At 55.0% G+C, this 21,803-nt stretch overlaps 1 protein-coding gene across 1 annotated transcript in view; it reads left to right on the forward strand.

Moving 5' to 3' along the window:
- The window catches only part of PRKG1 (protein kinase cGMP-dependent 1), a 439,344-nt gene that overhangs the window by 395,472 nt on the left and 22,069 nt on the right, over positions 1–21,803 (forward strand). Inside the window, exons 10-12 of the mRNA XM_064145000.1 lie at positions 2,653–2,749; positions 10,798–10,937; positions 18,888–18,977. Coding sequence (XP_064001070.1) covers positions 2,653–2,749; positions 10,798–10,937; positions 18,888–18,977 — 327 coding nt within the window. The remainder of the gene's footprint in view (positions 1–2,652; positions 2,750–10,797; positions 10,938–18,887; positions 18,978–21,803) is intronic.

Below are 21,803 nucleotides of genomic sequence, written 5' to 3' on the forward strand. Positions count from 1 at the left end.
GGCTGCTTGGTGTGGAGAAGAGGAGGCTGAGGGCAGACCTCATGGCTCTTTACAGCTCCCTGAAAGGAGGCTCTGGAGAGGTTGGTGTTGGTCTACAGCTCCAAGATCATCTATTCCAACCTGCACCCAACCCTATGCAGTTAACTATGATTCTGCGATTGTAAGAGTTGGGTTTGGAAGAGGGAGCATTAAAGCTCATCCATTCCAATCCCCCTACAGGTTGCTCAGAGCCCCACACAACCTGACCTGCAATGCTGCCAGCCACGGGGCAGCTCCCACCTCTATGGGCAGCCTGGGCCAGGCACTCTCTACCCACAGTGTCCAACATTTCTCCTTTCTTTCCACTCTCAATCTCCCCCTTTCAGTCCATTTCTCCCTTCTTTGCACTCTCACAGGTGATCAGAACAAGAGGGAATGGCCTCAAGCTGCAGCAGGGCAGGGTTAGGCTGGGCATCAGGGAAAGGTTTTTTGCAGCAAGAGTGGTCAGGCACTGGCAGAGGCTGCTCAGGGAGGTGGTGGAGTCAGCATCCCTGGAGGTGTTCAGAGGTGCTTGGGGATGTGGTGTAGGGTTGAGTTTGTAGGGTTCTCTGTTGGACTTGGTGAGGGTCTTCTCTAACCAGAGTGTTGGAAGGGGTACCCTCCACCAGAGGACCTGGTGACAGCACAAACAATAAAACTGAGCTGCAGCAATTTGGCAGCAACTTCCCTCAGCTGACATTGTCCCTTCGGCCCCTGATTTGGTGCTCGATGGTGTTGCTTTGCCACCTTTCTTGGCACCTCTTTTTATCTTTGCCTTTTCCCTTTAAGTTTGGGGTTGTTTTCTCTCTCCACCCCACCCCCCAGCTCCATACACAGGCACATACACCCCACCACATCGTGGTGGTTTGAAATAGCCTGAAGAAGGTGGTTTGAAAGGGAGAGGTCAGCAAATCAATTCCATCCTGTTATGGCAGCTGTGACGGGCAAGGAAATGGAAAAGGGAGGTAGGTGGGCATGGACCTAGGGTGGTGGCCAACACCACAGTGGTTGATCTTCACACTGGCCTCATCATCCAGCAGTGTCACCCAGGAGAAAGAGCAGATTGCTATTTGCTGCAAGAAGCTGTGGCTTCGATGCAGCAGAGCAAAGCAAGCCAGCTGCCCCCTCTGCACCCACCTCCATGCCTACCTCCCTGCCCCCACTCAATGTTTCTTTCCCATGGGAGTCTTTTGGCAGCAGCCAAAGGTTGTGCAGGCACAGGGGACTTCTCTGGCAGCTGAACGTCGGGCTTCTGTTGAGGGGGTGGATCCTGATGGCCCATTTCCCCTCCTAGCCTTGCTCAGAATAGCACAGGCCTTGCCAAGGAGCTATTCTGGGGGCCAGTCATGGGAAGCTGATCTTGGCAGCCTGGCCTGGCCTGGCTTCATTCGCAGGCTCCCTTGGGTGAGAGCTTGGGAAACTCGTGTTGTGAGCCGCCTGGGACTTGTGCACTTGGGCTTAAGAGAGAGCAGCTGCACTTGGGACGCCTCCTGGGGTTGGGATTTCTGCTCCAAGTGAGTTTATAGAAGGAGAAGAAGTGAAGATGTTCTCGTAGGAGTGTTGATGTGTGGCTGAAGTCATTTGCTCAGGCATGTGCAGCGCAGCCTGCAACTCGCCGGATCCCACGCCGTCAGACCTGGCTGTGACTGCTCTCCAGGGACCTTCCTGACCTTGCCACTTCCCATAAACAGTTGTAGAAACTCCTGGGCCAGCCTGTGGACAAGAGAAACTCCTGTGAGAGACTTTATCCTAAAGACATCAAAAAGAACCCCCAGCTGCACTTGGAAGATTGCTAGAAGGTGTCGAGATGTAGAGTGGGGTAGCTGGAAGCTGCATGGCGCTGCCAGAGGCTCACCTGGTGGGCAGGCAGAGGGCACCTTGGCTTGGAGGAGCAGCCTGTGGACAAGAGAAAGTCCTGTGAGAGACTTTATCTTAAAGACACCAAAAAGAGGCACCACCCCCCCAGCACTTTACACCCAGAGAAGATTGCTAGAAGGTGTCAGAATGTAGGGTTGGGCATCTGGAAGCTGCATGGCGCTGCCAGAGGCTCACCTGGTGGGCAGGCAGAGGGCACCTTGGCTTGGAGAAGCAGCCTGTGGACAAAAGAGAGTCCTGTGAGAGACTTTATCCTAAAGACACCAAAAAGTGACACACTCCTACCAGCACTTTACACCCAGAGAAGATTGCTAGAAGGTGTTGGAATATAGGGCGGGGTAACTGGAAGCTGCATGGTGCTGCCAGAGGTTCACCTGTTGAGCAGACAGAGGGCACTTTGGCTTGGAGGAGCAGCCTGTGGACAAGTCCTGTGAGAGACTTTATCCTAAAGACCCCAAAAGGAAAGCCCAGGCCCAGAGAAGATTGCTAGAAGGTGTCTAAATGTAGGGTGGGGTAGCTGGACGCTGCATGGCGCTGCCAGAGGCTCACCTGCTGAGCAGGCAGAGGGCACCTTGGCTTGCAGGAGCAGCCAAGACGAGTGAGTGACTGCAGGCAGGGTGTGAGAGCTGAGATGGAGAGTGAGCAAGTGAAGGCTGTGCCAGGCCCAGGCCGCTGGGGGAGGGGTTTGTGCTCTGCTGCTGCTGCTGCTGCTGTTGGCAGCTCTAAGAGGTTTCCGTTTGTTCGCATCAAACCCTCCAGATACGAGGCCGAAGCTGCCTTCTTTGCCAACCTGAAGCTGTCTGACTTCAACATCATCGACACCCTTGGAGTCGGAGGGTTTGGACGAGTGGAGCTGGTAAGTGACCCTTTCCTCTTCTCTGCACTGCTCTTTCTCCTTACAGCCCAAGCAGCTGGGGGGAAATGATGGTTGCTGAGATTGTCTGATGGGGGGAGGAAGATGAATGGCACTTCCCAGATGCTAAAAATGGGAGACAGTTGGGCTTGTGCAGCCTGGAGAGGAGAAGGCTCCAGGGAGACCTTCAGGTGGACCACAAGGATCATCTAGTTCCAACCTCCCTTGCCATGGGCAGGGACACCCTACCCTAGATCAGGCTGCCCAGAGCCAAGACAGAAGAATGGCAGAACGTTAAGGCAGAATAATGATGGCAGCAGCAAGCAGCATGCAAGCACCTTGGCTCACTTTGCCACTACCAAATGGGGTCCCCTTCATTTCAGTAAAGATGACTTGGAGTTCCCTTCAAAGTGCTTGTCCAAAGTGCTTGTCCAAAGAGCTTCTCCAGAGTGCTCCCAGCACTCTCTGTCCTGATCTTAATAGGTGCAGGTTTAATAACCTTCTTCTGATTTCATAAGCCAGGCTATGCTAGTTTGAAGTAGGCTAGAATGTTTTGGTGGGAAGAACTAGATTCCAGGCTGTGAAAGGAAAACAATGGTGATGTCTGCTGCACTCATAGGCTTGCTGAGATGTATAGGAACAAGAAATAAAAACACAGATAACCACTCTTGCCTGGGCTGCTGGCTGAGCTGCATCTTACTCTCTAACCTCACCTTCCATTTTGCCCTAACCCACTTTGCTTCCTAACCCCCTGGCTGAACCTCTATTCTTCCTTAGGACTGGGGTAAGGTTGAGAGGGGCAGGGGGAAGGTGCAGGGGTGGCTGAGAGCCCCTCCTGGGGACTCAGGTTTCAGGGAGGGGAGTTGTGTTTCTGTATTACCTTTTTACCTTATATATTTCTGTCTATAACTGTATATACTGTAAATATCTGCTTGTATATTGTGCCAGCTGTAAATATGAGCTTCATTCATATTTCCAGAGCTGGCTGAGTCTAGTCTGGGTGATTTCTAAAGTGGGGGGGGGGGGGTGTGTGTGTGTGCAGGGAACACCCAAACCATCACACAGGCCATTAATGAAAAGTGCTTCATGGAGCCACAACTGGTTAGACCTCCTTAAAGTCTCTTTGGCTTCATTAGATGCTAAAGACATCTACAATCATCCTCTATGAGGATGCTGAGGGGCCTGGAGCAGCTCTGTGAGCAGCAAAGGCTGAGAGCCCAGGGGCTGAGAGCCTGCCCCAGAGGGCAGCTGAGCAATGCTCAGCAAGAGCTAAAGGAGCTCTTTACCTCTACCATTCTGTGGTTCTATATAAGAGGGAGATGAATAGAAACAAAGCTCTGTTTCAGCTCCACCTTCCCAGAGCTCCATGAGATCCCCTGGAAATGGACACTGCAGACTTCTAGCACTCTCATTCATGCTGTAAGAGAAATTATGCCACACGTTTGCCAACCAAATTTGTTCAATCATTTAGTGGATTAATTAGGAAGGATGTGGACCTGATGGAGCAGGTCCAGAGCAGGGCCAGAAACAAGACCAGGGGGCTGGAGCAGCTCTACTAAGAGGACAGGTTGAGAGAGCTGAGAGTGGCCAGCCTGGAGAAGGCTCCAGGGAGAACTTAGAGCAGCCTGCTAATACCTGAAGGGGCTCCAAGAAGGATGGAGAGAGACTGTTCCCAAAGGCCTGCAGGGACAGAATGAGGGGGGTGGTTTGAAATGAGAGCAAAGCAGAGTTACATTGGATGTGAGGAACAAGTTTTTTGCCAGGAGGCTGCTGGAACACAGCCACAGGTTGTCCAGGGAGGTGGTTGAGGCTCCAGCCCTGGAAATATTCCAGGTGAGGCTGGACAGGGCTGTGGGCAACCTGCTCTAGTGGAGGATGTCCCTGCTGAATGCAGGGTGGGGTTGGACTGGATGAGCTTTGGAGGTCCCTTCCAGCCCAGCCCATTCCATGATTTTATGGTTCTATGACTCTGTGATTAGATGGAAGAGGAGGGAAATGTCCTTGTTTTCTCCCTGGGGACCAAGAGAGGAAGGATTCAGGTACTTCTCAGTAGGGCTGTCCAATTCCATAGCTCTCCTTCTGCTGCAGCTGTCACTGAGCTGGAATGGTGTGTGGGAATGCTTTAGCCTCTCTTCTTTTGGAAGAGCAGGTGCTTTGGATGCCATCAGGGTCAAAAAGCAACGTGTTGCTTAGGAAGCTTTGGCCCTGGTTCTTCCCATCCCTTCCTTAATTTTAATAGGACTGGAAAACTGCAGAGCTGTTGCTGTGAGTTTCCTTTTGATTTTTCATTCCTAATGGATTTGACTCTACAGAGGGCTCTGGCCAGGCTGGGCCCACAGGCTGAGCCCACAGGCTGAGCTCAGTGGAATGAGGTTCAACAAGGCCAAGGGCTGGATCCTGCACTTGGGTCACAACAACCTTACTAAGGTTCCAGGCTTGGGGCAGTGGCTGGAAACTGCGCAGCAGGAAAGGACCTGGGGGTGCTGATTTGCAGCAGCTGAAGACGAGCCAGGGTGTGCCCAGGTGGGCAAGAAGGCCACCAGCAGCCTGGCCTGCAGCAGCAATGGTGTGGCCAGCAGTAGCAGGGCAGGGATTGTGCCCCTGTGCTGGGCACTGCTGAGGCCACAGCTTGAGTGCTGGGCTCAGTTTTGGGCTCCTGACTGCAAGAAGGACATTGAGGGTCTGGAGCAGGTGCAGAGAAGGGCAAGAAAGGTGGGGAAGGGTCTGGAGAAGAGGGCTGGGGAGGAGCATCTGAGGGAGCTGGGGGTGTGCAGTATGGAGAAGAGGAGGCTGAGGGCAGAGCTCATTGCTCTCTGCAGCTCCCTGAGAGGAGGCTGCAGCCAGCTGGGAGTTGGGCTCTGCTCCCTAGGCTCAGGTGAGAGGAGAAGAGGAACTTGCCTGAAATTGTGCCAGGGGAGGGTTAGGTTGGAGAGGAGGAAAAATGTCTTTGCTGCCAGAGTGATCAGGGTGTGAAAGGAGGCTGCCCAGGGAGGCAGTGGAGTCTTCATCTCTGGAAGGATTTCAAAGCTATGTAGCTGTGGTGCTGAGGGCTGTGTGTTAGAGGTGATCTGGCAGTGCTGGGTCAGGTGAGACTTGTTCTTAAAGGTGCTCTTCCAGCCTAAAGGATTCCATTATTCCATGATTCAGTGATTCTCAACACAACCTTTGTTAATAAAAGCTGCATTTCAACATCTGCAGGGGAGCTGCAGGCAGGCTGTGGGGATAGGCTGAGGGCAATGGTTTGGAAGTGGAGCAGGGCAGATGTAGGTTGGACATCAGGAGGGAGTTGTGCCCAGTGAGGGAGGGGAGAGACTGGCACAGGCTGCCCAGGGCTGTGCTTGAGGCCATCCCTGGAGACATTGAAGGTCAGCCTGGATGTGTCCCTGTGCAGCCTGCTCTGGATGGAGGTGTCCCTGCTGCCTGCAGGGGGTTGGACAAGATGCCTTTTGAGGGTCCCTGCCAACCAGATGCAATGTGTGAAGCCGTGGAAACATCTTCCTGGCATTTCCCTGTTACTGGAGAGGCTGTTGTCAGGGCTTGAGAAGATGAGATGCCATCAAAGAGGCTTCGCCAGGATATGAAGTGTCAACCCCAGAACCTTCAGCTGCGGCTGGAGGCAGAAGCCAGACAGAAACTGAGCTGCTGTATTGTGGACAGAGCCAAGCTGAGAAGCAGGGCAGGGCCACGTCTGAGGGCTGGAGACCTGATACCTTGAGGTATCAGGTCCATCTGTGGTATCAGGTCCTTCTGATACCTTGAGGTATCAGGTCCATCTGTGGTATCAGGTCCTTCTGATACCTTGAGGTATCAGGTCCATCTGAGGTATCAGGTCCTTCTGAGGTATCAGGTCCTTCTGATACCTTGAGGTATCAGGTCCATCTGAGGTATCAGGTCCTTCTGAGGTATCAGGTCCTTCTGATACCTTGAGGTATCAGGTCCATCTGAGGTATCAGGTCCTTCTGAGGTATCAGGTCCATCTGAGGTATCAGGTCCATCTGTGGTATCAGGTCCTTCTGATACCTTGAGGTATCAGGTCCATCTGAGGTATCAGGTCCTTCTGATACCTTGAGGTATCAGGTCCATCTGTGGTATCAGGTCCTTCTGATACCTTGAGGTATCAGGTCCTTCTGAGGTATCAGGTCCTTCTGATACCTTGAGGTATCAGGTCCTTCTGAGGTATCAGGTCCTTCTGATACCTTGAGGTATCAGGTCCATCTGAGGTATCAGGTCCTTCTGATACCTTGAGGTATCAGGTCCATCTGAGGTATCAGGTCCTTCTGATACCTTGAGGTATCAGGTCCATCTGAGGTAGTAGGTCCATCTGATACCTTAACATATCAGGTCAGTTTGAGGTATCAGGTCCATCTGTGGTATCAGGTCCTTCTGATACCTTGACTTATCAGGTCCATCTGAGGTATCAGGTCCACCTGATCCCTTGAGGACACCGCAGCAGTGACTCTTTTCCTGTTCCAGCTGTGGAAGCCTTCTGCTGCTCTTTGCTTTTTGATGGGAGTGATTTTATGCATGAAGCAGTTTCCATTCCTGGCTGCTCCTTCTAGGCTTCCCTGAGCAATCATGTTTACCTCTGGGCTTTCCAGGAGCACTCAGATTTCCATACATTTCTCATTTTGCTTACAAGAACCTTTAGTTGTGCAGCTTGTTCAGCTCTGAATTTCCATGTTTAGCTCAAAGACCCAAAGCTAGGACGAGAGGCTTTCAGCACAGTGCAGGATTTGATGAAAGAGCTGGAGATGTTCAATAGGTTTGCCAGAGGACCTTGCACTTCTCTTGTGGACTTTGGTGGATTCAGAGAGGCTCGATTTGGAGTTAATTTCCTTGTTCCATGGAGCTCAGATTGTGAGCGAATCACAGAATGGTTTGGGTTGGAAGGCACATTAAAGATATCCAGTTCCAAACCTTCTGCCAGCAGGAGCAGGGCAGGGATTGTGGCCCTGGACTGGGCACTGCTGAGGCCACAGCTTGAGTGCTGGGGTCAGCTTTGGGCTCCTGACTGCCAGAAGGACATCGAAGGTCTGGAGCAGGTGCAGAGAAGGGCAAGAAAGGTGGGGAAGGGTCTGGAGAAGAGGGCTGGGGAGGAGCATCTGAGGGAGCTGGGGGTGTGCAGTGTGGAGAAGAGGAGCCTGAGGGCAGAGCTCATTGCTCTCTACAGCTCCCTGAGAGGAGGCTGGAGCCAGGTGGGAGTTGGGCTCTGCTCCTTAGGCTGAAGTGAGAGGAGAGGAACTGGCCTGAAATTGTGCCAGGGGAGTGTTAGGCTGGAGAGGATGGAAAGATTTCTTTGCTGCAAGAGTGGTCAGGGATTGGCACAGGCTGCCCAGGGAGGCAGCAGAGTCCCCATGCCTGGAGGTGTTCCAGAAAGGTGTGGTCATGGCACCTGGGCCCATGGTTTAGTGGTTATGGTGGGGTTGGGTTGGTGGCTGGACTGGATGGTCTTAGAGGGCTCTTCCACCTGAAACAGTTCCATGAGATGTTGGGAAGGAAATGAGTGGTGAGGGCAGAGGACATCCTCCCACAGGTGTCCATTCCATCCTCTAAGGACAGGAGTGTTTTTAGCACTGCAAGCAGGCTGCTGAGCAGGGGAGAAGCCCTGCAGGGCTTTGTTGGTGGAACAGTTCAGCTGTTGGGATCACAGGAGCTCAGCTTGCAAGTGCTGCCCTCAGCAGCAGCTGCTGCTATTTTTGGTGGGTTGGGCTGCAGCTCGGGGTGAAGGAGGAGGCAAAGAAAGGACCTCAGCCATAGCCAGTGAGAACTGTTCCCACCTCAGTGTCTGAGTGCTGTGCTGGAGCTGGTTGTTATTGAACCTGATACCAACACCTTTCATGGTAGCTCGGGTTCCTGTTTCCACTGTCTCTGAGTCACAGACATGGAGCAACATGCAGAGCTGGCCCAGGGGCTTGGCCACAGCATCTTTGTCACCAGAGAGTCATTGCTGTGCCTGAACAGGTTGCTAGGCAGGAAATGTAGGCAGTGAGAAACATCACCCCAGAGTCCCAGCCTGGCAGGGGGTGGAAGGGACCTCTGGGGGTCAGCCAGTCCAACGGCTCTGTCAAAGCAGGGGCACCTGCAGCAACTGCCCAGGATCACAGCCTCCCTGTAAGTGCCCCTCAGACAGTGAAAAGCAGCTTGAAGCTCTCCCTGCAGCCCTCTCCTCTGCAGGCTGCACACCCCCAGCTCTGCCTCACAGCAGAGCCCTGCCAGCACTGCTGTGGTGTCCTCTGGCCCTGCTCCAGCAGGTCCCTGTCTGTGCTGAGCACTCCAGAGCTGCCCCAGCACTGCAGGGGGGTCTCAGCAGAGCACAGCAGAGAGGCAGAATCCCCTCCCTGCCCCTGCTGCCCACACTGCTGGGGACCAGCCTAGGGCAGGCTGGGGCTGGGCTGGCAGCACTCAGTGCTGCCTCATCTCCAGCTTTGCACCCCCAAGTCCTTCTCCTCAGGGCTGCCCTCCAGCTCTTCATCCCCAGCCTGGGTGACTCATACTGCAGGTTGCTCCAATCCATGTGCATAACCTTGCCCTAGGCCACACTGAACCTCATGACATTCACATGGGCCAATTCCTTTCACTTCTTGAGGTCCAGCAGGCCCTTGTACACATTTGTGTTATGTAGTAAACAGAGGAGGAGGAAGGTTAAGGAGGAAGGATAGGCCTGTTTAGTCTTTTTCCCCTTTTTGGTCAGAGAGATTCTGTCCCTTTGCTCTCCTGATATCCAACCTGCAGCACTGCCACCAGATCTGAGGCCTCCAGGACAAGGACATGGAACTGTTGGAGAGAGTCCAGAGGAGGACACAGAGACAATGAGAACTTTCTCTGTGGAGACAGGCTGGGAGAGTTGGGGCTGTTGAGGCTGGAGAAGAGAAGGCTCCAGGCAGACCTTAGAACAGCCTTCCAGTACCTGAAGGGGCTGCAGGAGAGCTGGGGATGGAGTTTTGGCAAGGGCTGGGAGTGCCAGGATGAGGGACAATGGCTTTGAGCTGGGAGAGGGGAGACTGAGAGTGGAGATGAGGAAGAAATTGTTGAGAGTGAGGGTGGGGAGAGACTGGCACAGGTTGCCCAGGGAGGCTGTGGATCATAGATCACATTTTGTGACTCTGTGATCCAAAACCTCCCTGGAGGTGCTGAAGACCAGGCTGTCTGAGGCCTTGAGCCACCTGGTCTGGTGGGAGGTGTCCCTGCCCATGGCTGGGGGGCATGGAAGCAGATGGCCTTTGAGGAGAGGGACTTGGGGGTGCTGGTGGAGGAGAAGCTCAACAGGAGCCAGCAGTGTGCACTTGCAGCCCAGAAAGCCAAGCAGAGCCTGGGCTGCAGCAGGAGAAGTGTGGCCAGCAGGGCCAGGGAGGTGATTCTCCCCCTCCCTCTGCTGTGCTCTGCTGAGACCCCACCTGGAGTACTGCATCCAGTTCTGGAACCCCTGGGACAAGAGGGCTGTGGAGATGCTGGAGAGTGTCCAGAGCAGGGCCAGGAGGATGCTGAGAGGGCTGGAGCAGCTCTGCTGTGAGCACAGACTGAAAGAGTTGGGGCTGTTTGGTCTGGAGAAGAGGAGGCTCCCAGGTGACCTTCTTGTGGCTTTCCAGGATCTTAAGGAGGCCTACAGAAAAGCTGGAGAGGGACATTTTAGGCTGTTAGAGAGTGAGAGGACTGGGGGGAATGGAGCAGAGATGGAGGTGGGGAGAGTGAGGCTGGAGGTGAGGAGGAAGTTGTTGAGCATGAGAGTGGTGAGAGGCTGGAATGGGTTGCCCAGGGAGGTGGTTGAGGCCCCCTGGCTGGAGGTGTTTGAGGCCAGGCTGGCTGAGGCTGTGTGCAGCCTGCTCTAGGGTAGGGTGTCCCTGGGCATGGCAGGGGGGTTGGGACTGGCTGCTGCTTGTGGTCCCTTCCAGCCCTGCCTGGTTCTGTGTTTCTCTGACTCTATGATGTCCCTCCCAAGCCAAGCAGCTCTGCAATCCTGCAATTCAAAGGCAGGGAGGCGGATTGCTGTCTGGGCAGCCTGCGCAGGGGATGTGCCCTGCTCCTAACCGTGGCAGCTGTGGTGCTCTCCCCAGGTGCAGCTGAAGAGTGAGGAGTCCAAGACCTTTGCCATGAAGATCCTGAAGAAGCGGCACATCGTGGACACGCGGCAGCAGGAGCACATCCGCTCCGAGAAGCAGATCATGCAGAGCGCTCACTCCGACTTCATCGTCAGGTACCTGCCCGCGCCCAGCCCAGCCCAGGGAAGCCAACTGGCAGCCAGGCACCACCAGGAGAAATCCTTTAGGCACAGCTTCACTGCCTCACGGGATGTCAGGGGTTGAAGGGACCCAAGGAGATCATCCAGTCCAACTCCCCTGCCAGAGCAGCACCATGCAGTCTAGCTCAGGTCACACAGGAACACATCCAGACAGGCCTTGAAAGGCTCCAGAGAAGGAGACTCCACAACCTCTCTGGGCAGCCTGTGCCAGTGCTCTGGGACCCTTGTACAGTAAAGTAGTTCCCCCTTGTGTTGAGCTGGAACCTCCTGTGCTGCAGCTTCCACCCACTGCTCCTTGTCCTATCCCAGGGAGCAGTGAGCAGAGCCTGTCCCCCCCAGCCCTCAGATAGTTATAAACGTTGATTAAATCCCTTCTCAGTCTTCTCTTCTCCGGATTAAGCAGCCCCAGGTCCCTCAGCCTCTCCTCATCAGTCTTCTCCAGATTAAAATGCCCCCAGGTCCTTCAGCCTCTCCTTCATCTTCTCTTTTCCAGACTAAACAGCCCAGAAGTCCCTCAGCCTCTCCCCATCAGGCAGTGCTCCAGCCCCCTCATCATCATCCTAGCCCTCTGCTGGACCCTCTCCAGCAGATCTCTGTCCCTCTTAAACTGGGGAGCCCAAAACTGAAGGCAGTAGACAAGATGAGGTCTCAGCAGGGCAGAGTAGAGGGGCAGGAGAACCTCCCTTGTTCTGCTGGACATCCCTACGGGGGGCTGCAGATGGTGTGCATGGGGTGAGGTCTTCTCCCAGCCAGCATGAGATCCTGCTCCTGTGGGATCCTCTAGATCAGAGATCAGCTGGTGTCAATCCCCCTGTCATGGGCAGGCAGTGAGTAGCCAAGAGTGCAATATGTTCCTGCCCACATCAGGGGGACTGACACCAGAGGATCTTCATGTTTCCTTCCAACTCAAACCATTGTATGGTTTGTGAAAGCTCCTCCCGTGTCTGTGTCTGCTGATGATGGCCCCAGTCCAACTGAAGCAGCTCACAAATACCTAGCCAACAGTGAGCAAGAGAGAATGGTCAGCACCAGCTAATGCTGGACACTTCCAAGGCCTGTCTGGATGTGTTCCTCTGCAACCTGAGCTGGATTGTGTGGTCCTGCTCTAGCAGAGGGGTTGGACTTCATGAGCTCTTTGGGTCCCTTCCAACCCTTGACATCCTGTGAGCCTGTGATCTGTGATCACAACCCCAAGCAATGCTGCAGGCTTGGCCAGTGTGGCTGGAGAGCTGCTGGCAGCAAAGGATCTGGTGGTTGGAATTGACAGGAGCTGAGTATGAGCCAGCAGTGTGCCCAGGGAGCTGAGTGTGAGCCAGCAATGTGCCCAGGGAGCTGAGTGTGAGCCAGCAGTGTGCCCAGGGAGCTGAAGGTAGCCAGCAGTGTGCCCAGGGAGCTGAGTGTGAGCCAGCAGTGTGCCCAGGCAGCTGAGTGTGAGCCAGCAGTGTGCCAGGTGGCCAAGAAGGCCAGTGGCATCCTGGCTTGTTTTGCTGTGCCCAGCAGGGGCAGAGAGGGGATTGTGCCCTTGGACTCAGCTCTGATGAGGCCACACCTTGAGTGTTGTGTGCAGCTTTGGGCACTGCAGTACAAGAGAGCTGTGGAGGTGCTGGAGTGGGTCCAGAGGAGGGCAAGGAAGTTGGAAAGGGCCTGGAGAGTAAACCTGATGAGGGGAGACTGAGGGAGCTGGGGATGGGTAGTGTGGGACAGAGGAGCCTGAGGGCAGAGCTGGTTGCTGTCTGCAGCTACCTGAAGGGACATTGTGCAGAGGCTGCTGCTGGGCTCTGCTCACAGGTGATAGGAGACAGAAGAAGGGGGAATGGCCTCAAGGTGAGGCTGGGGAGGTTTAGATTGTACATTAGGAAGAAGTTTTTAATGGAGAGAGTGGTCAGGGACTGGAATGAGCTGCCCAGGGAGGTGGAGGAGTCACCCAGCCTGGCTGTGTTTCAGGGTGGTTTGGATGTGGTGCTTGGGGCTGTGGTTTAAGGTGACTCTTGTAGAGCAGGGTTACAGCTTGGGCTTGGTGCTCCTGAGGGGCTTTGCCAGCCTGGGTGTTTGGTTTAGTGATTCTGTGAATGGGTTGGGCTGGAAGGGATCTCAAAGCCCATCCAGTTCCAGCCCCCCTGCCATGGGCAAGGACACCTCCCACCAGCCCAGGTTGGTCACAGTCTCATCCAGCCTGGCCTTGCACACCTCCAGGGAGGTTGTGGATCATAGATCACATTCTGTGATTCTGTGCTCCACAGCCTCCCTGGGCAACCTGTGCCAGTGTCTCCCCACCCTCACTCCCCACACTTTCTTCCTCATCTCCACTCTCAGTCTCCCTTCTTCCAGCTCAAAGCCATTGTCCCTCATCCTGGCACTGCCAGCCCTTGTCCAACGTCCCTCCTCAGCTCTCCTGGAGCCCTTTCAGGTACTGGAATGAAGTTCTCTAACTGTTCAAGGATTCTGAGTATCTGAAGATGAGGAGAAACTTTAGTGTGAGCATGCTGGAGGCCTGGAGCAGGCTGCCCAGAGAGGTTGTGGAGTCTCCTTGTCTGGAGAGCTTCCAACTGTCCCTGGGCATTGTGCTCCTTGGCAAGCTGCTGTGAGTGCCCTGCTTTGGCAGGAGAGTTGGGCTGGATGATCCCCAGAGGTCCCTTCTAACCCCAGCATGGATTGTGGTATCCTGTGATGAGCAAGGAAGCTGCAGTCTAAATAAACAGCCCTGTGCTGGTGCTGGGAGACTCTTCATGCAAGAGAATGACTTTTTGACCTCTGACAGAGTTGGTAGCTTAAGTTTCTGGTGATATCCAGAGGCCCGTTCCAGCCCTGACCATGCTGGGACTCTCTGATCTACCAGCAGGAAGCAGAGATGGTTCTTTGCTTGGTTTAGGTCAGGAGAAGAGCAGTGGGTGCTGGGGATGTCTGGCAGAGCAAAGCATTTCAGCAAGCTGAAGATATCTCCAAGGGCAGCCTTTCATCTAGACCTTCATCCCTCCCACCCTCAGATACATGCCTGAAGCTAGAGGAGATCAACCCCACTCCCAAAAACGGCTCCAGAGTGACATCCTAGCCCTGGGGTGAAACCAAAGCCCCGTGGTGAATGAGCCAGAGAGACTGTGGCCAGCAGGGCCACCCCTCAGGCCCTGAGGAGGAGTTTCCTTCCCAGGCTGAGCCTGGGATTCCCCCACAACCCAGCCTTGGCCTCTGGCTCCTGGGGACAACTGCTGCAGCCTGACACCTGAGCCACCACAGCTCCCTGCAGTGCGTGACTCCTGTCACCCTCTGCTCCCTAGGCTGGGGCTAAATATGGCCTGCAGGCTCCTCCAGCCTGCACATTCATCTTCTGCAGCTGGAGCTGGATGGGAAGGGAAGGGGAAGTGTGGGGCCAGCCAAGTGCAGGGATATGCTGACATCACTGCCAGAAATAGTCCCCCCCTAGATAGACATCCCAGGCCTGCATGGGGACACTGCTACCAACAGAAACCCACAGACCCCAGCATGGGGGCTGGAAGGCACCTCTGGAGGTAATCCAACCCCCCTGCTAAAACAGGGCACCCACAGCAGCTTGCCCAGGAGCACAATGCCCAGGGGCAGTTGGAAGCTCTCCACACAAGGAGACTCCACAACCTCTCTGGGCAGCCTGCTCCACGCCTCCAGCACCCTCACACCAAACAACTTTCTCCTCCTGCTCACATGGAACCTCCTGGATGCCACTTTGTGCCCACTGCCCCTTGGCCTGGCCCTGGGCACCACTGAAAAGAGCCTGGCCCCAGCCTCTTGCTCCCCATAGCTCCTTTAGCTCTTGCTGAGCATTGCTCAGCTGCCCTCTGGGGCTGCTCTTCTGCAGGCTCTCAGCCCCAGGGCTCTCAGCCTTTGCTGCTCCCAGAGCTGCTCCAGGCCCCTCAGCAGCTCTGCAGCCTGCCGTGCACTCTCTCCAGCAGTTCCCTGGGTCTCTGCAACTGGGGAGCTCAGAAATGGCCCCAGGACTCCAGGTGTGGCCTGAGAAGAGCCTGTCTCAAGCATCTGGCCACACTCTTCTTAAAGCACCCCCTAAGACACCACTGCTGTTATGGAAGGATGTTCTCCACCTTAGAACTTATTTTCTTCCCCACATCTCATAGGGTCATAGAATTGTTCTGGTTGGAAGAGCCCTCTAAGACCATCCAGTCCAGCCACCAACCCAACCTCACCAGGGCCACTAAACCATGGCCCCAGGTGCCATGGACGCACCTATCTGGGACACCTCCAGGCATGGGGACTCTGCCACCTCCCTGGGCAGCCTCCTTTCAAACCCTGATCACTCTGGCAGCAAAGACATTTTTCCTCCTCTCCAACCTAACCCTCCCCTGGCACAATTTCAGGCCAGTTCCTCTTTTTCTATCACCTGAGCCTAGGGAGCAGAGCCCAACCCCCAGCTGGCTCCAGCCTCCTCTCAGGGAGCTGCAGAGAGCAATGAGCTCTGCCCTCAGCCTTCTCTTCTCCACACTGCACACCCCCAGCTCCCTCAGATGCTGCTCCCCAGCCCTCTTCTCCAGACCCTTCCCCACCTTTCTTGCCCTTCTCTGCATCTGCTCCAGACCCTTAATGTCTTTCTTGCAGGGAGGAGCCCAAAGCTGAACCCAGCACTCAAATTGTGGCCTCAGCAGTGCCCAGCACAGGGGCACAATCCCTGCCCTGCTCCTGCTGGCCACACCATTGCTGCTGCAGGCCAGGCTGCTGGTGCCCTTCTTGCCTACCTGGGCACACTGCTGGCCTCCTTTTCACCCATCTGCCAACCAGCACCCCCCAGGTCCTTCTCTGCTGGGCGGTTTCCAGCCACTCTGTCCTGAGCCTGAAGCCTTCCTGGGGTTGTTGTGACACAAGTGCAGGACCCAGCACTTGGCTTTGCTAAACCCCATCCCATTTTGCTCAGCCCCTGGATCCAGCTTGGCCAGAGCACCCTGTAGAACCTTCCTGTCCTCCAACATACCCACAGTGCCACCTAGTTCAGTATCCTCTGCACTCTGAGTTCCAACCCTGGTACCCCCCACAGGAAGGGAAGATCTGAAACATTGGGTTGGGGTATTTTGTCTCTTTAACTTTGTTGTGGCAGCAAATGGAACCTTTTAGCCAGAGAATATTTCCCGGGAAGGGAAGCACTGAGCCATGCACCACCCCAGCTCCTGCCTGCATCAGGGCTGTGTCTGATGGGATCCTTCTGCTGTGGCACACACCAAAAATCACAGAATCATAGAATCAACCAGGTTGGAAGAGACTGAGTTGCTGGGCAGAGGCAGGCAGGGTACCAGTGCTGTCTGGCATGGTGATGTGAAAGCAGATCAGAGCCAGGCTGTAGCTGCAGGGCTGTTTTGCTACATCCCTTAAGTTAATATTTAACTGAATACCTTCAGAAAGATCCAAATCCTGCTGTGGTTTCCCCCTGCTCCATCACACAGCTCCATAAAAGATGCTGCTGACTGGATTTGTCACTAGTTGGAAGGTAGGAGAGCCCTGCAGAGGGACCTGGACAGGCTAGATGGGTGGGCAGAGGCCAATGGGATGAGATTGAACAAGGCCAAGTGCAGGGTTCTGCACTTTGGCCACAACAACCCCAAGCAGCACTAAAGGCTGGGGACTGAGTGGCTGAGAGCAGCCAGGAGGAAAGGGACCTGGGGGTACTGATAGATACTAGGCTGAAGATGAGGCAGCAGTGTGCCCAGGTGGCCAAGAGAGCCAATGGCATCCTGGCCTGCATCAGGAACAGTGTGGCCAGTAGGAGCAGGGAGGTTATTCTTCCCCTGTACTCAGCACTGGTCAGACCACACCTTGAGTGCTGTGTCCAGTTCTGGGCTCCTGAATTGAAGAGAGATGTTGAGGTGCTGGAAGGTGTCCAGAGAAGGGCAACAAAGCTGGTGAGGGGCCTGGAGCACAAATCCTATGAGGAGAGGTTGAGGGAGCTGGGGGTGTTTAGCCTGGAGAAGAGGAGGCTCAGGGGTGATCTTATTACTGTCTACAACTACCTGAAGGGGCATTGTAGCCAGGTGGGGGGTGGCCTCTTCTCCCAGGCAACCAGCAATAGAACAAGGGGACACAGTCTCAAGTTGTGCCAGGGTAGGTATAGGCTGGATGTTAGGAAGAAGTTCTTCACAGAGAGAGTGATTGGCATTGGAATGGGCTGCCCAGGGAGGTGGTGGAGGCACCGTCCCTGGGGGTGTTCAAGAAAAGCCTGGATGAGGCACTTAGTGCCATGGTCTAGTTGATTGGATAGGGCAGGGTGATAGGTTGGACTGGATGATCTTGGAGGTCTCTTCCAACCTGGCTGATTCTATGATTCTATGATTCTAAGAGCTAGTTTGATACACTGAGGGTGCCAAGAGCCTGGCCCAGGGTGCCCAGAGAGCTAGGAGCTGCCCCATCCCTGGCACCACTGCAGGTGAGGTTAGCTGGGGATCTGAGCAACCTGCTGTGGTTGGAGATATCCCTACTGAGTGCAGGGGTTTGGACTAGGTCACCTTTAAATGTCTTCCAAACCAGCTCATGTGGTGCTGTGCGACTCCTACCATAGATTGGCTGGAAGGGACCTCAAAGATCCACTGCTCTCAACCCCCCCCGACCTTCTCATGACCAGACTGCTCGAGGCACCACCAAACCTGGCCCTTGAACACTTCCAGCCTTACAGTCTCCTCAGCTCCTCTGGGCAACCTGTACCAGTGCCTCACCACCCTCGTGGAGAGGAATTTCTCCCTAATGTCCAAGCTGAATTCAGCTCAAGAAGGACACAGAACTGTTTGAAGAGTGTCCAGTGCAGAGCCACAAAGATGCAGAAGGGAATGGAACAGCTCTGTTAGGAGGGGAGCCTGAGGGAGCTGGGGCTGTGCTGCTGGGAGAGGAGGAGCTGAGAGGTGACCTCAGCAATGGTTATAAAGATGTGCAGGTGAGTGCCAGGAGCCAGGCTCTGCTGGGTGGTGCCCAGTGACAGAACAAGGGGCAGTGGTGGCAGCTGAGGCATAGGAAGTTTCATGTAAACATGAGGAGATTTTTTTTCCCTGTGAGGGTGACAGAAGACTGGAAGAGGCTGGAAAAGAGGTTGTGGAGTCTCCCTCTGGGGATATTCAAAACCTGCTTGAATGTGTTCCTGTGTGATCTGCTCTGGGTGCTCCTGCTCTGGCAGGGGGGTTGGACTGGGTGAACTTTGGAGGTCCCTTCCAGCCCCTGACATTCTGTCAGGCTGTGCTAAGCAGTTCCACATTCAAGTGTAGTCAAGTAGCTGGTTCCCACAGCTGGTTCATACCTCACGTGAAACATAGGGCATGGATAAGGGGAAACCTTGGAGCAGCCTTCCAGTACCTTAAAGGAGCTACAGGAGAGCTGGGGAGGGACCATGAAACAGGCATGGAGTGACAGAGCCAGGGGATCAGACTGGCAGAGTCACAGACTCACAGGATGTCAGAGCCTGCAAGGGACCTCCAAAGCTCATCCAGTTCCAACCATCTGTCACGGGCAGGGACACCTCCCACCAGCACAGCTTGCTTAAGGCCTCATCCAGCCTGGCCTTCAACACCTCCAGGAGGGGGCTGCCACAGCCTCCCTGGGCAGCCTGTGCCAGAGTCTCACCACCCTCCTACTGAAGAACTTCCTCAGCTCCAGTCTAACCCTGCTCTGCCTCAGCTTCAAACCATTCCCCCTTGTTCCCGACACCCTCAGAAAATGTTCCTCTGCAGCCTTCCTGCAGGATCCCTTCAGGCACTGGCAGGCAGCTCTAAGGTCCCCTTGGGGTCTTCTGCTCTGCAGGCTGCACACCCCCAGCTCCCTCAGCCTGTGCTCATATCCCCCTTAGCGGTGCGGTGCTTGCTGGGTTGAAGCGCACAGCCCACAAGGTGTGGGCACAGTTGGTGCCTCCCCTGCTAGTGTGGCTTTAGCTCTGATTTTCTCCTTTGCCACCAACAGGCTCTACAGGACCTTCAAGGACAGCAAGTACCTGTACATGCTGATGGAAGCCTGTCTGGGTGGAGAGCTCTGGACAATTCTCAGGGACAGGTGAGTTGAAAGAAACTTTTCTTCTACCAGGAGGAATCTTTGCTAAGATGGCTCCAGGTAATCAAAGGTCCTGGGCCTTCCTGGGTAGAGATGCGGCTCACAGCATGAAATGTTTGATGTAGGCTCCTCCCAGAGGGGTGAGGAGCACTGTTTGCTCCTGGGCAGGTGGTGAGAGATGAAGAGGATCCAAAATAAGGAGTGGTTTAAGTGGTATCCAACGTGTACAAAGCTTTCTGGCAGTGCAGACTTCATAGAATCACAGAATCAAGCAGGTTGGAAGAGACTTCCAAGCTCATCCAGCCCAACCTAGCACCCAGCCCTGCCCAATCAACCAGACCATGGCACTAAGTGCCCCAGCCAGCCTTGGCTTCAACACCTCCAGGCACAGCCACTCCACCACCTCCCTGGGCAGCCCATTCCACTGCCAATCACTCTCTCTGACAACAACTTCCTAACAACATCCAGCCTAGACCTGCCCTGGCACAACTTGAGGCTGTGTCCCCTTGTTCTGTTGCTAGCTGCCTGGCAGCAGAGCCCAACCCCACCTGGCTACAGCCTCCCTTCAGGGAGCTGCAGACAGCAATGAGCTCTGCCCTGAGCCTCCTCTTCTGCAGGCTGCACACCCCCAGCTCCCTCAGCCTCTCCTCACAGGGCTGTGCTCCAGGCCCCTCCCCAGCCTTGCTGCTCTTCTCCAAACACCTTCCAGCACCTCAACATCTCTCTTCAATTCAGGAGCCCACAACTGGACACAGCACTCAAGGGGTGGCCTGAGCAGTGCTGAGCACAGGGGCAGAAGAACCTCCCTTGTCCTGCTGCCCACACTGCTCCTGAGCCAGCCCAGGATGCCATTGGCTCTGCTGCCCACCTGGGCACACTGCTGCCTCCTCTTCAGCTCCCCTCTGTCAGCACCCCCAGCTCCCTCTCTGCCTGGCTGCTCTCAGCCACTCTGTCCCCAGCCTGTAGCACTGCTTGGGGTTGTTGTGGCCAAAGTGTAGAACCCTGCACTTGGCCTTGTTCAATCTCATCCCCTTGGCCTCTGCCCACCCATCCAGCCTGGCCAGCTCCCTCTGCAGGGCTCTCCTACCCTCCAACAGCTCCACACATGCTCCTAGCTTGCTGTCATCTGCAAACTCACTTTTGCTGGACTCACTCCCCTGGTCCAGATCATCACTAAAGATACTGCAGAGGACTGTGCCCAGCATTGATCCCTGGGGCACACCACTGGTGACAGCTGCCAGCTGGATGTGGCACCATTCAGGACCACTCTCTGGGCCCAGCCTTCCAGACAGTTCTTGACCCATATCAGAGTGAATCTGTCCAAGCCAGAAGCTGCCAGCTGTGCCAGGAGCTTGAAGGTTCCTTCCAAGCCAACCCAATCTGTGATTCCATGATCATCTGCTCACCCAAGTGGGAAAGAGGAGGGTGCCAGGAACACTCCCTGCCAGCAGCACAGCAGGGAAGTGCCATGGGCAAAGGCAGTTAAGTATTGATGACCTGACCCACCCTGATAGGACAGCTGAGGTGCTCTGCTGGCATTTCCTGCTGTGGGAGCGTCTGGCCTTGCTGCCTCTGGTTTTGGCTGAGGGTTGGGTTTCAGTGGTGCAGGTGGAACCTGCATGTGATGCACCTGCAGGGCAGGGAGAGGTGGGGGAAGTCTGACTGCATCCTAGGCTGGCAGCTGGGACACCACTTAATTAAAGTTGGTGTATTAATGAACAGCTTTGGCTGGGATAGGAAAGGTTAGATTAGTTTTTAATTACCTAGAATGAAGGGGGTTTTGCAGTTTCTGGAGTCATGGACTTATTTTGGTTAGAAGAGACCTTTCAGATCATCAAATCCAAACGCTTTTAGGCAGCACTGCCAAGTCACCACCAAACCCTGGCCCTCAGCACCACAGCACAGGATGAGGACCCTGCCACTGCCCTGGGCAAGGCTTGACAATGCTTTCAAACAAGTTCTTTGCCATGAGGCTGCTGGAACACTGCAACAGGTGCTCCAGGAAGGTGGTTGAGGCCCCAGCCTTGGAGATACTCAAGGTGAGGCTGGGCAGGGCTGTGGGGAACCTGATCTAGTGGAGGTTGTCCCTGCTGACTGCAGGAGGGTTGGACTGGGTGACCTTTGGAGGTCCCTTCTGACCCAATCCATTCTGTGAGTCTATGATTCTATATTTAGCTTTCTGACAGGCAGATCATAAAAGCACAGAATCAGTCAGGGTTGGAAGGGACCACAAGCATCAGCCAGTTCCAACTCCCCCTGCCATGCCCAGAGACACCCTACCCTAGAGCAGGCTGCACACAGCCTCAGCCAGCCTGGCCTCAAACACCTCCAGCCATGGGGCCTCAACCACCTCCCTGGGCAACCCATTCCAGCCTCTCACCACTGTCCTGCTCAACAACTTCCTCCTCACCTCCAGCCTCACTCTCCCCACCTCCAGCTTTGCTCCATTCCCCCCAGTCCTGGCACTCCCTCACAGCCTCAGAAGTCCCTCCCCAGCTTTTTTGTAGTCCCCTTCAGGTGCTGGAAGGCCACAATAAGGTCACCTGGGAGCCTCCTCTTCTCCAGACTATACAGCCCCAACTCTTTCAGTCTGTGCTCACAGCAGAGCTGCTGCAGCCCTCTCAGCATCCTCCTGGCCCTGCTCTGGACACACTCCAGCATCTCCACATCCCTCTTGTCCCAGGGGCTCCAGAACTGGATGCAGTTTTTGCAGAAATTGTTCCTCATCTCCAGCCTAAACATCCCCTGGGGCAACTTGAGGCCATTTCCTCTCATCCTGCCTCTTGGTCCTTGGGAACAGAGTCCAACCCTCACCACAGTGCAACCCCT

Source organism: Pogoniulus pusillus, chromosome 6, assembly GCF_015220805.1.
Source record: "Pogoniulus pusillus isolate bPogPus1 chromosome 6, bPogPus1.pri, whole genome shotgun sequence".
NCBI classification, from domain to species: domain Eukaryota; kingdom Metazoa; phylum Chordata; class Aves; order Piciformes; family Lybiidae; genus Pogoniulus; species Pogoniulus pusillus.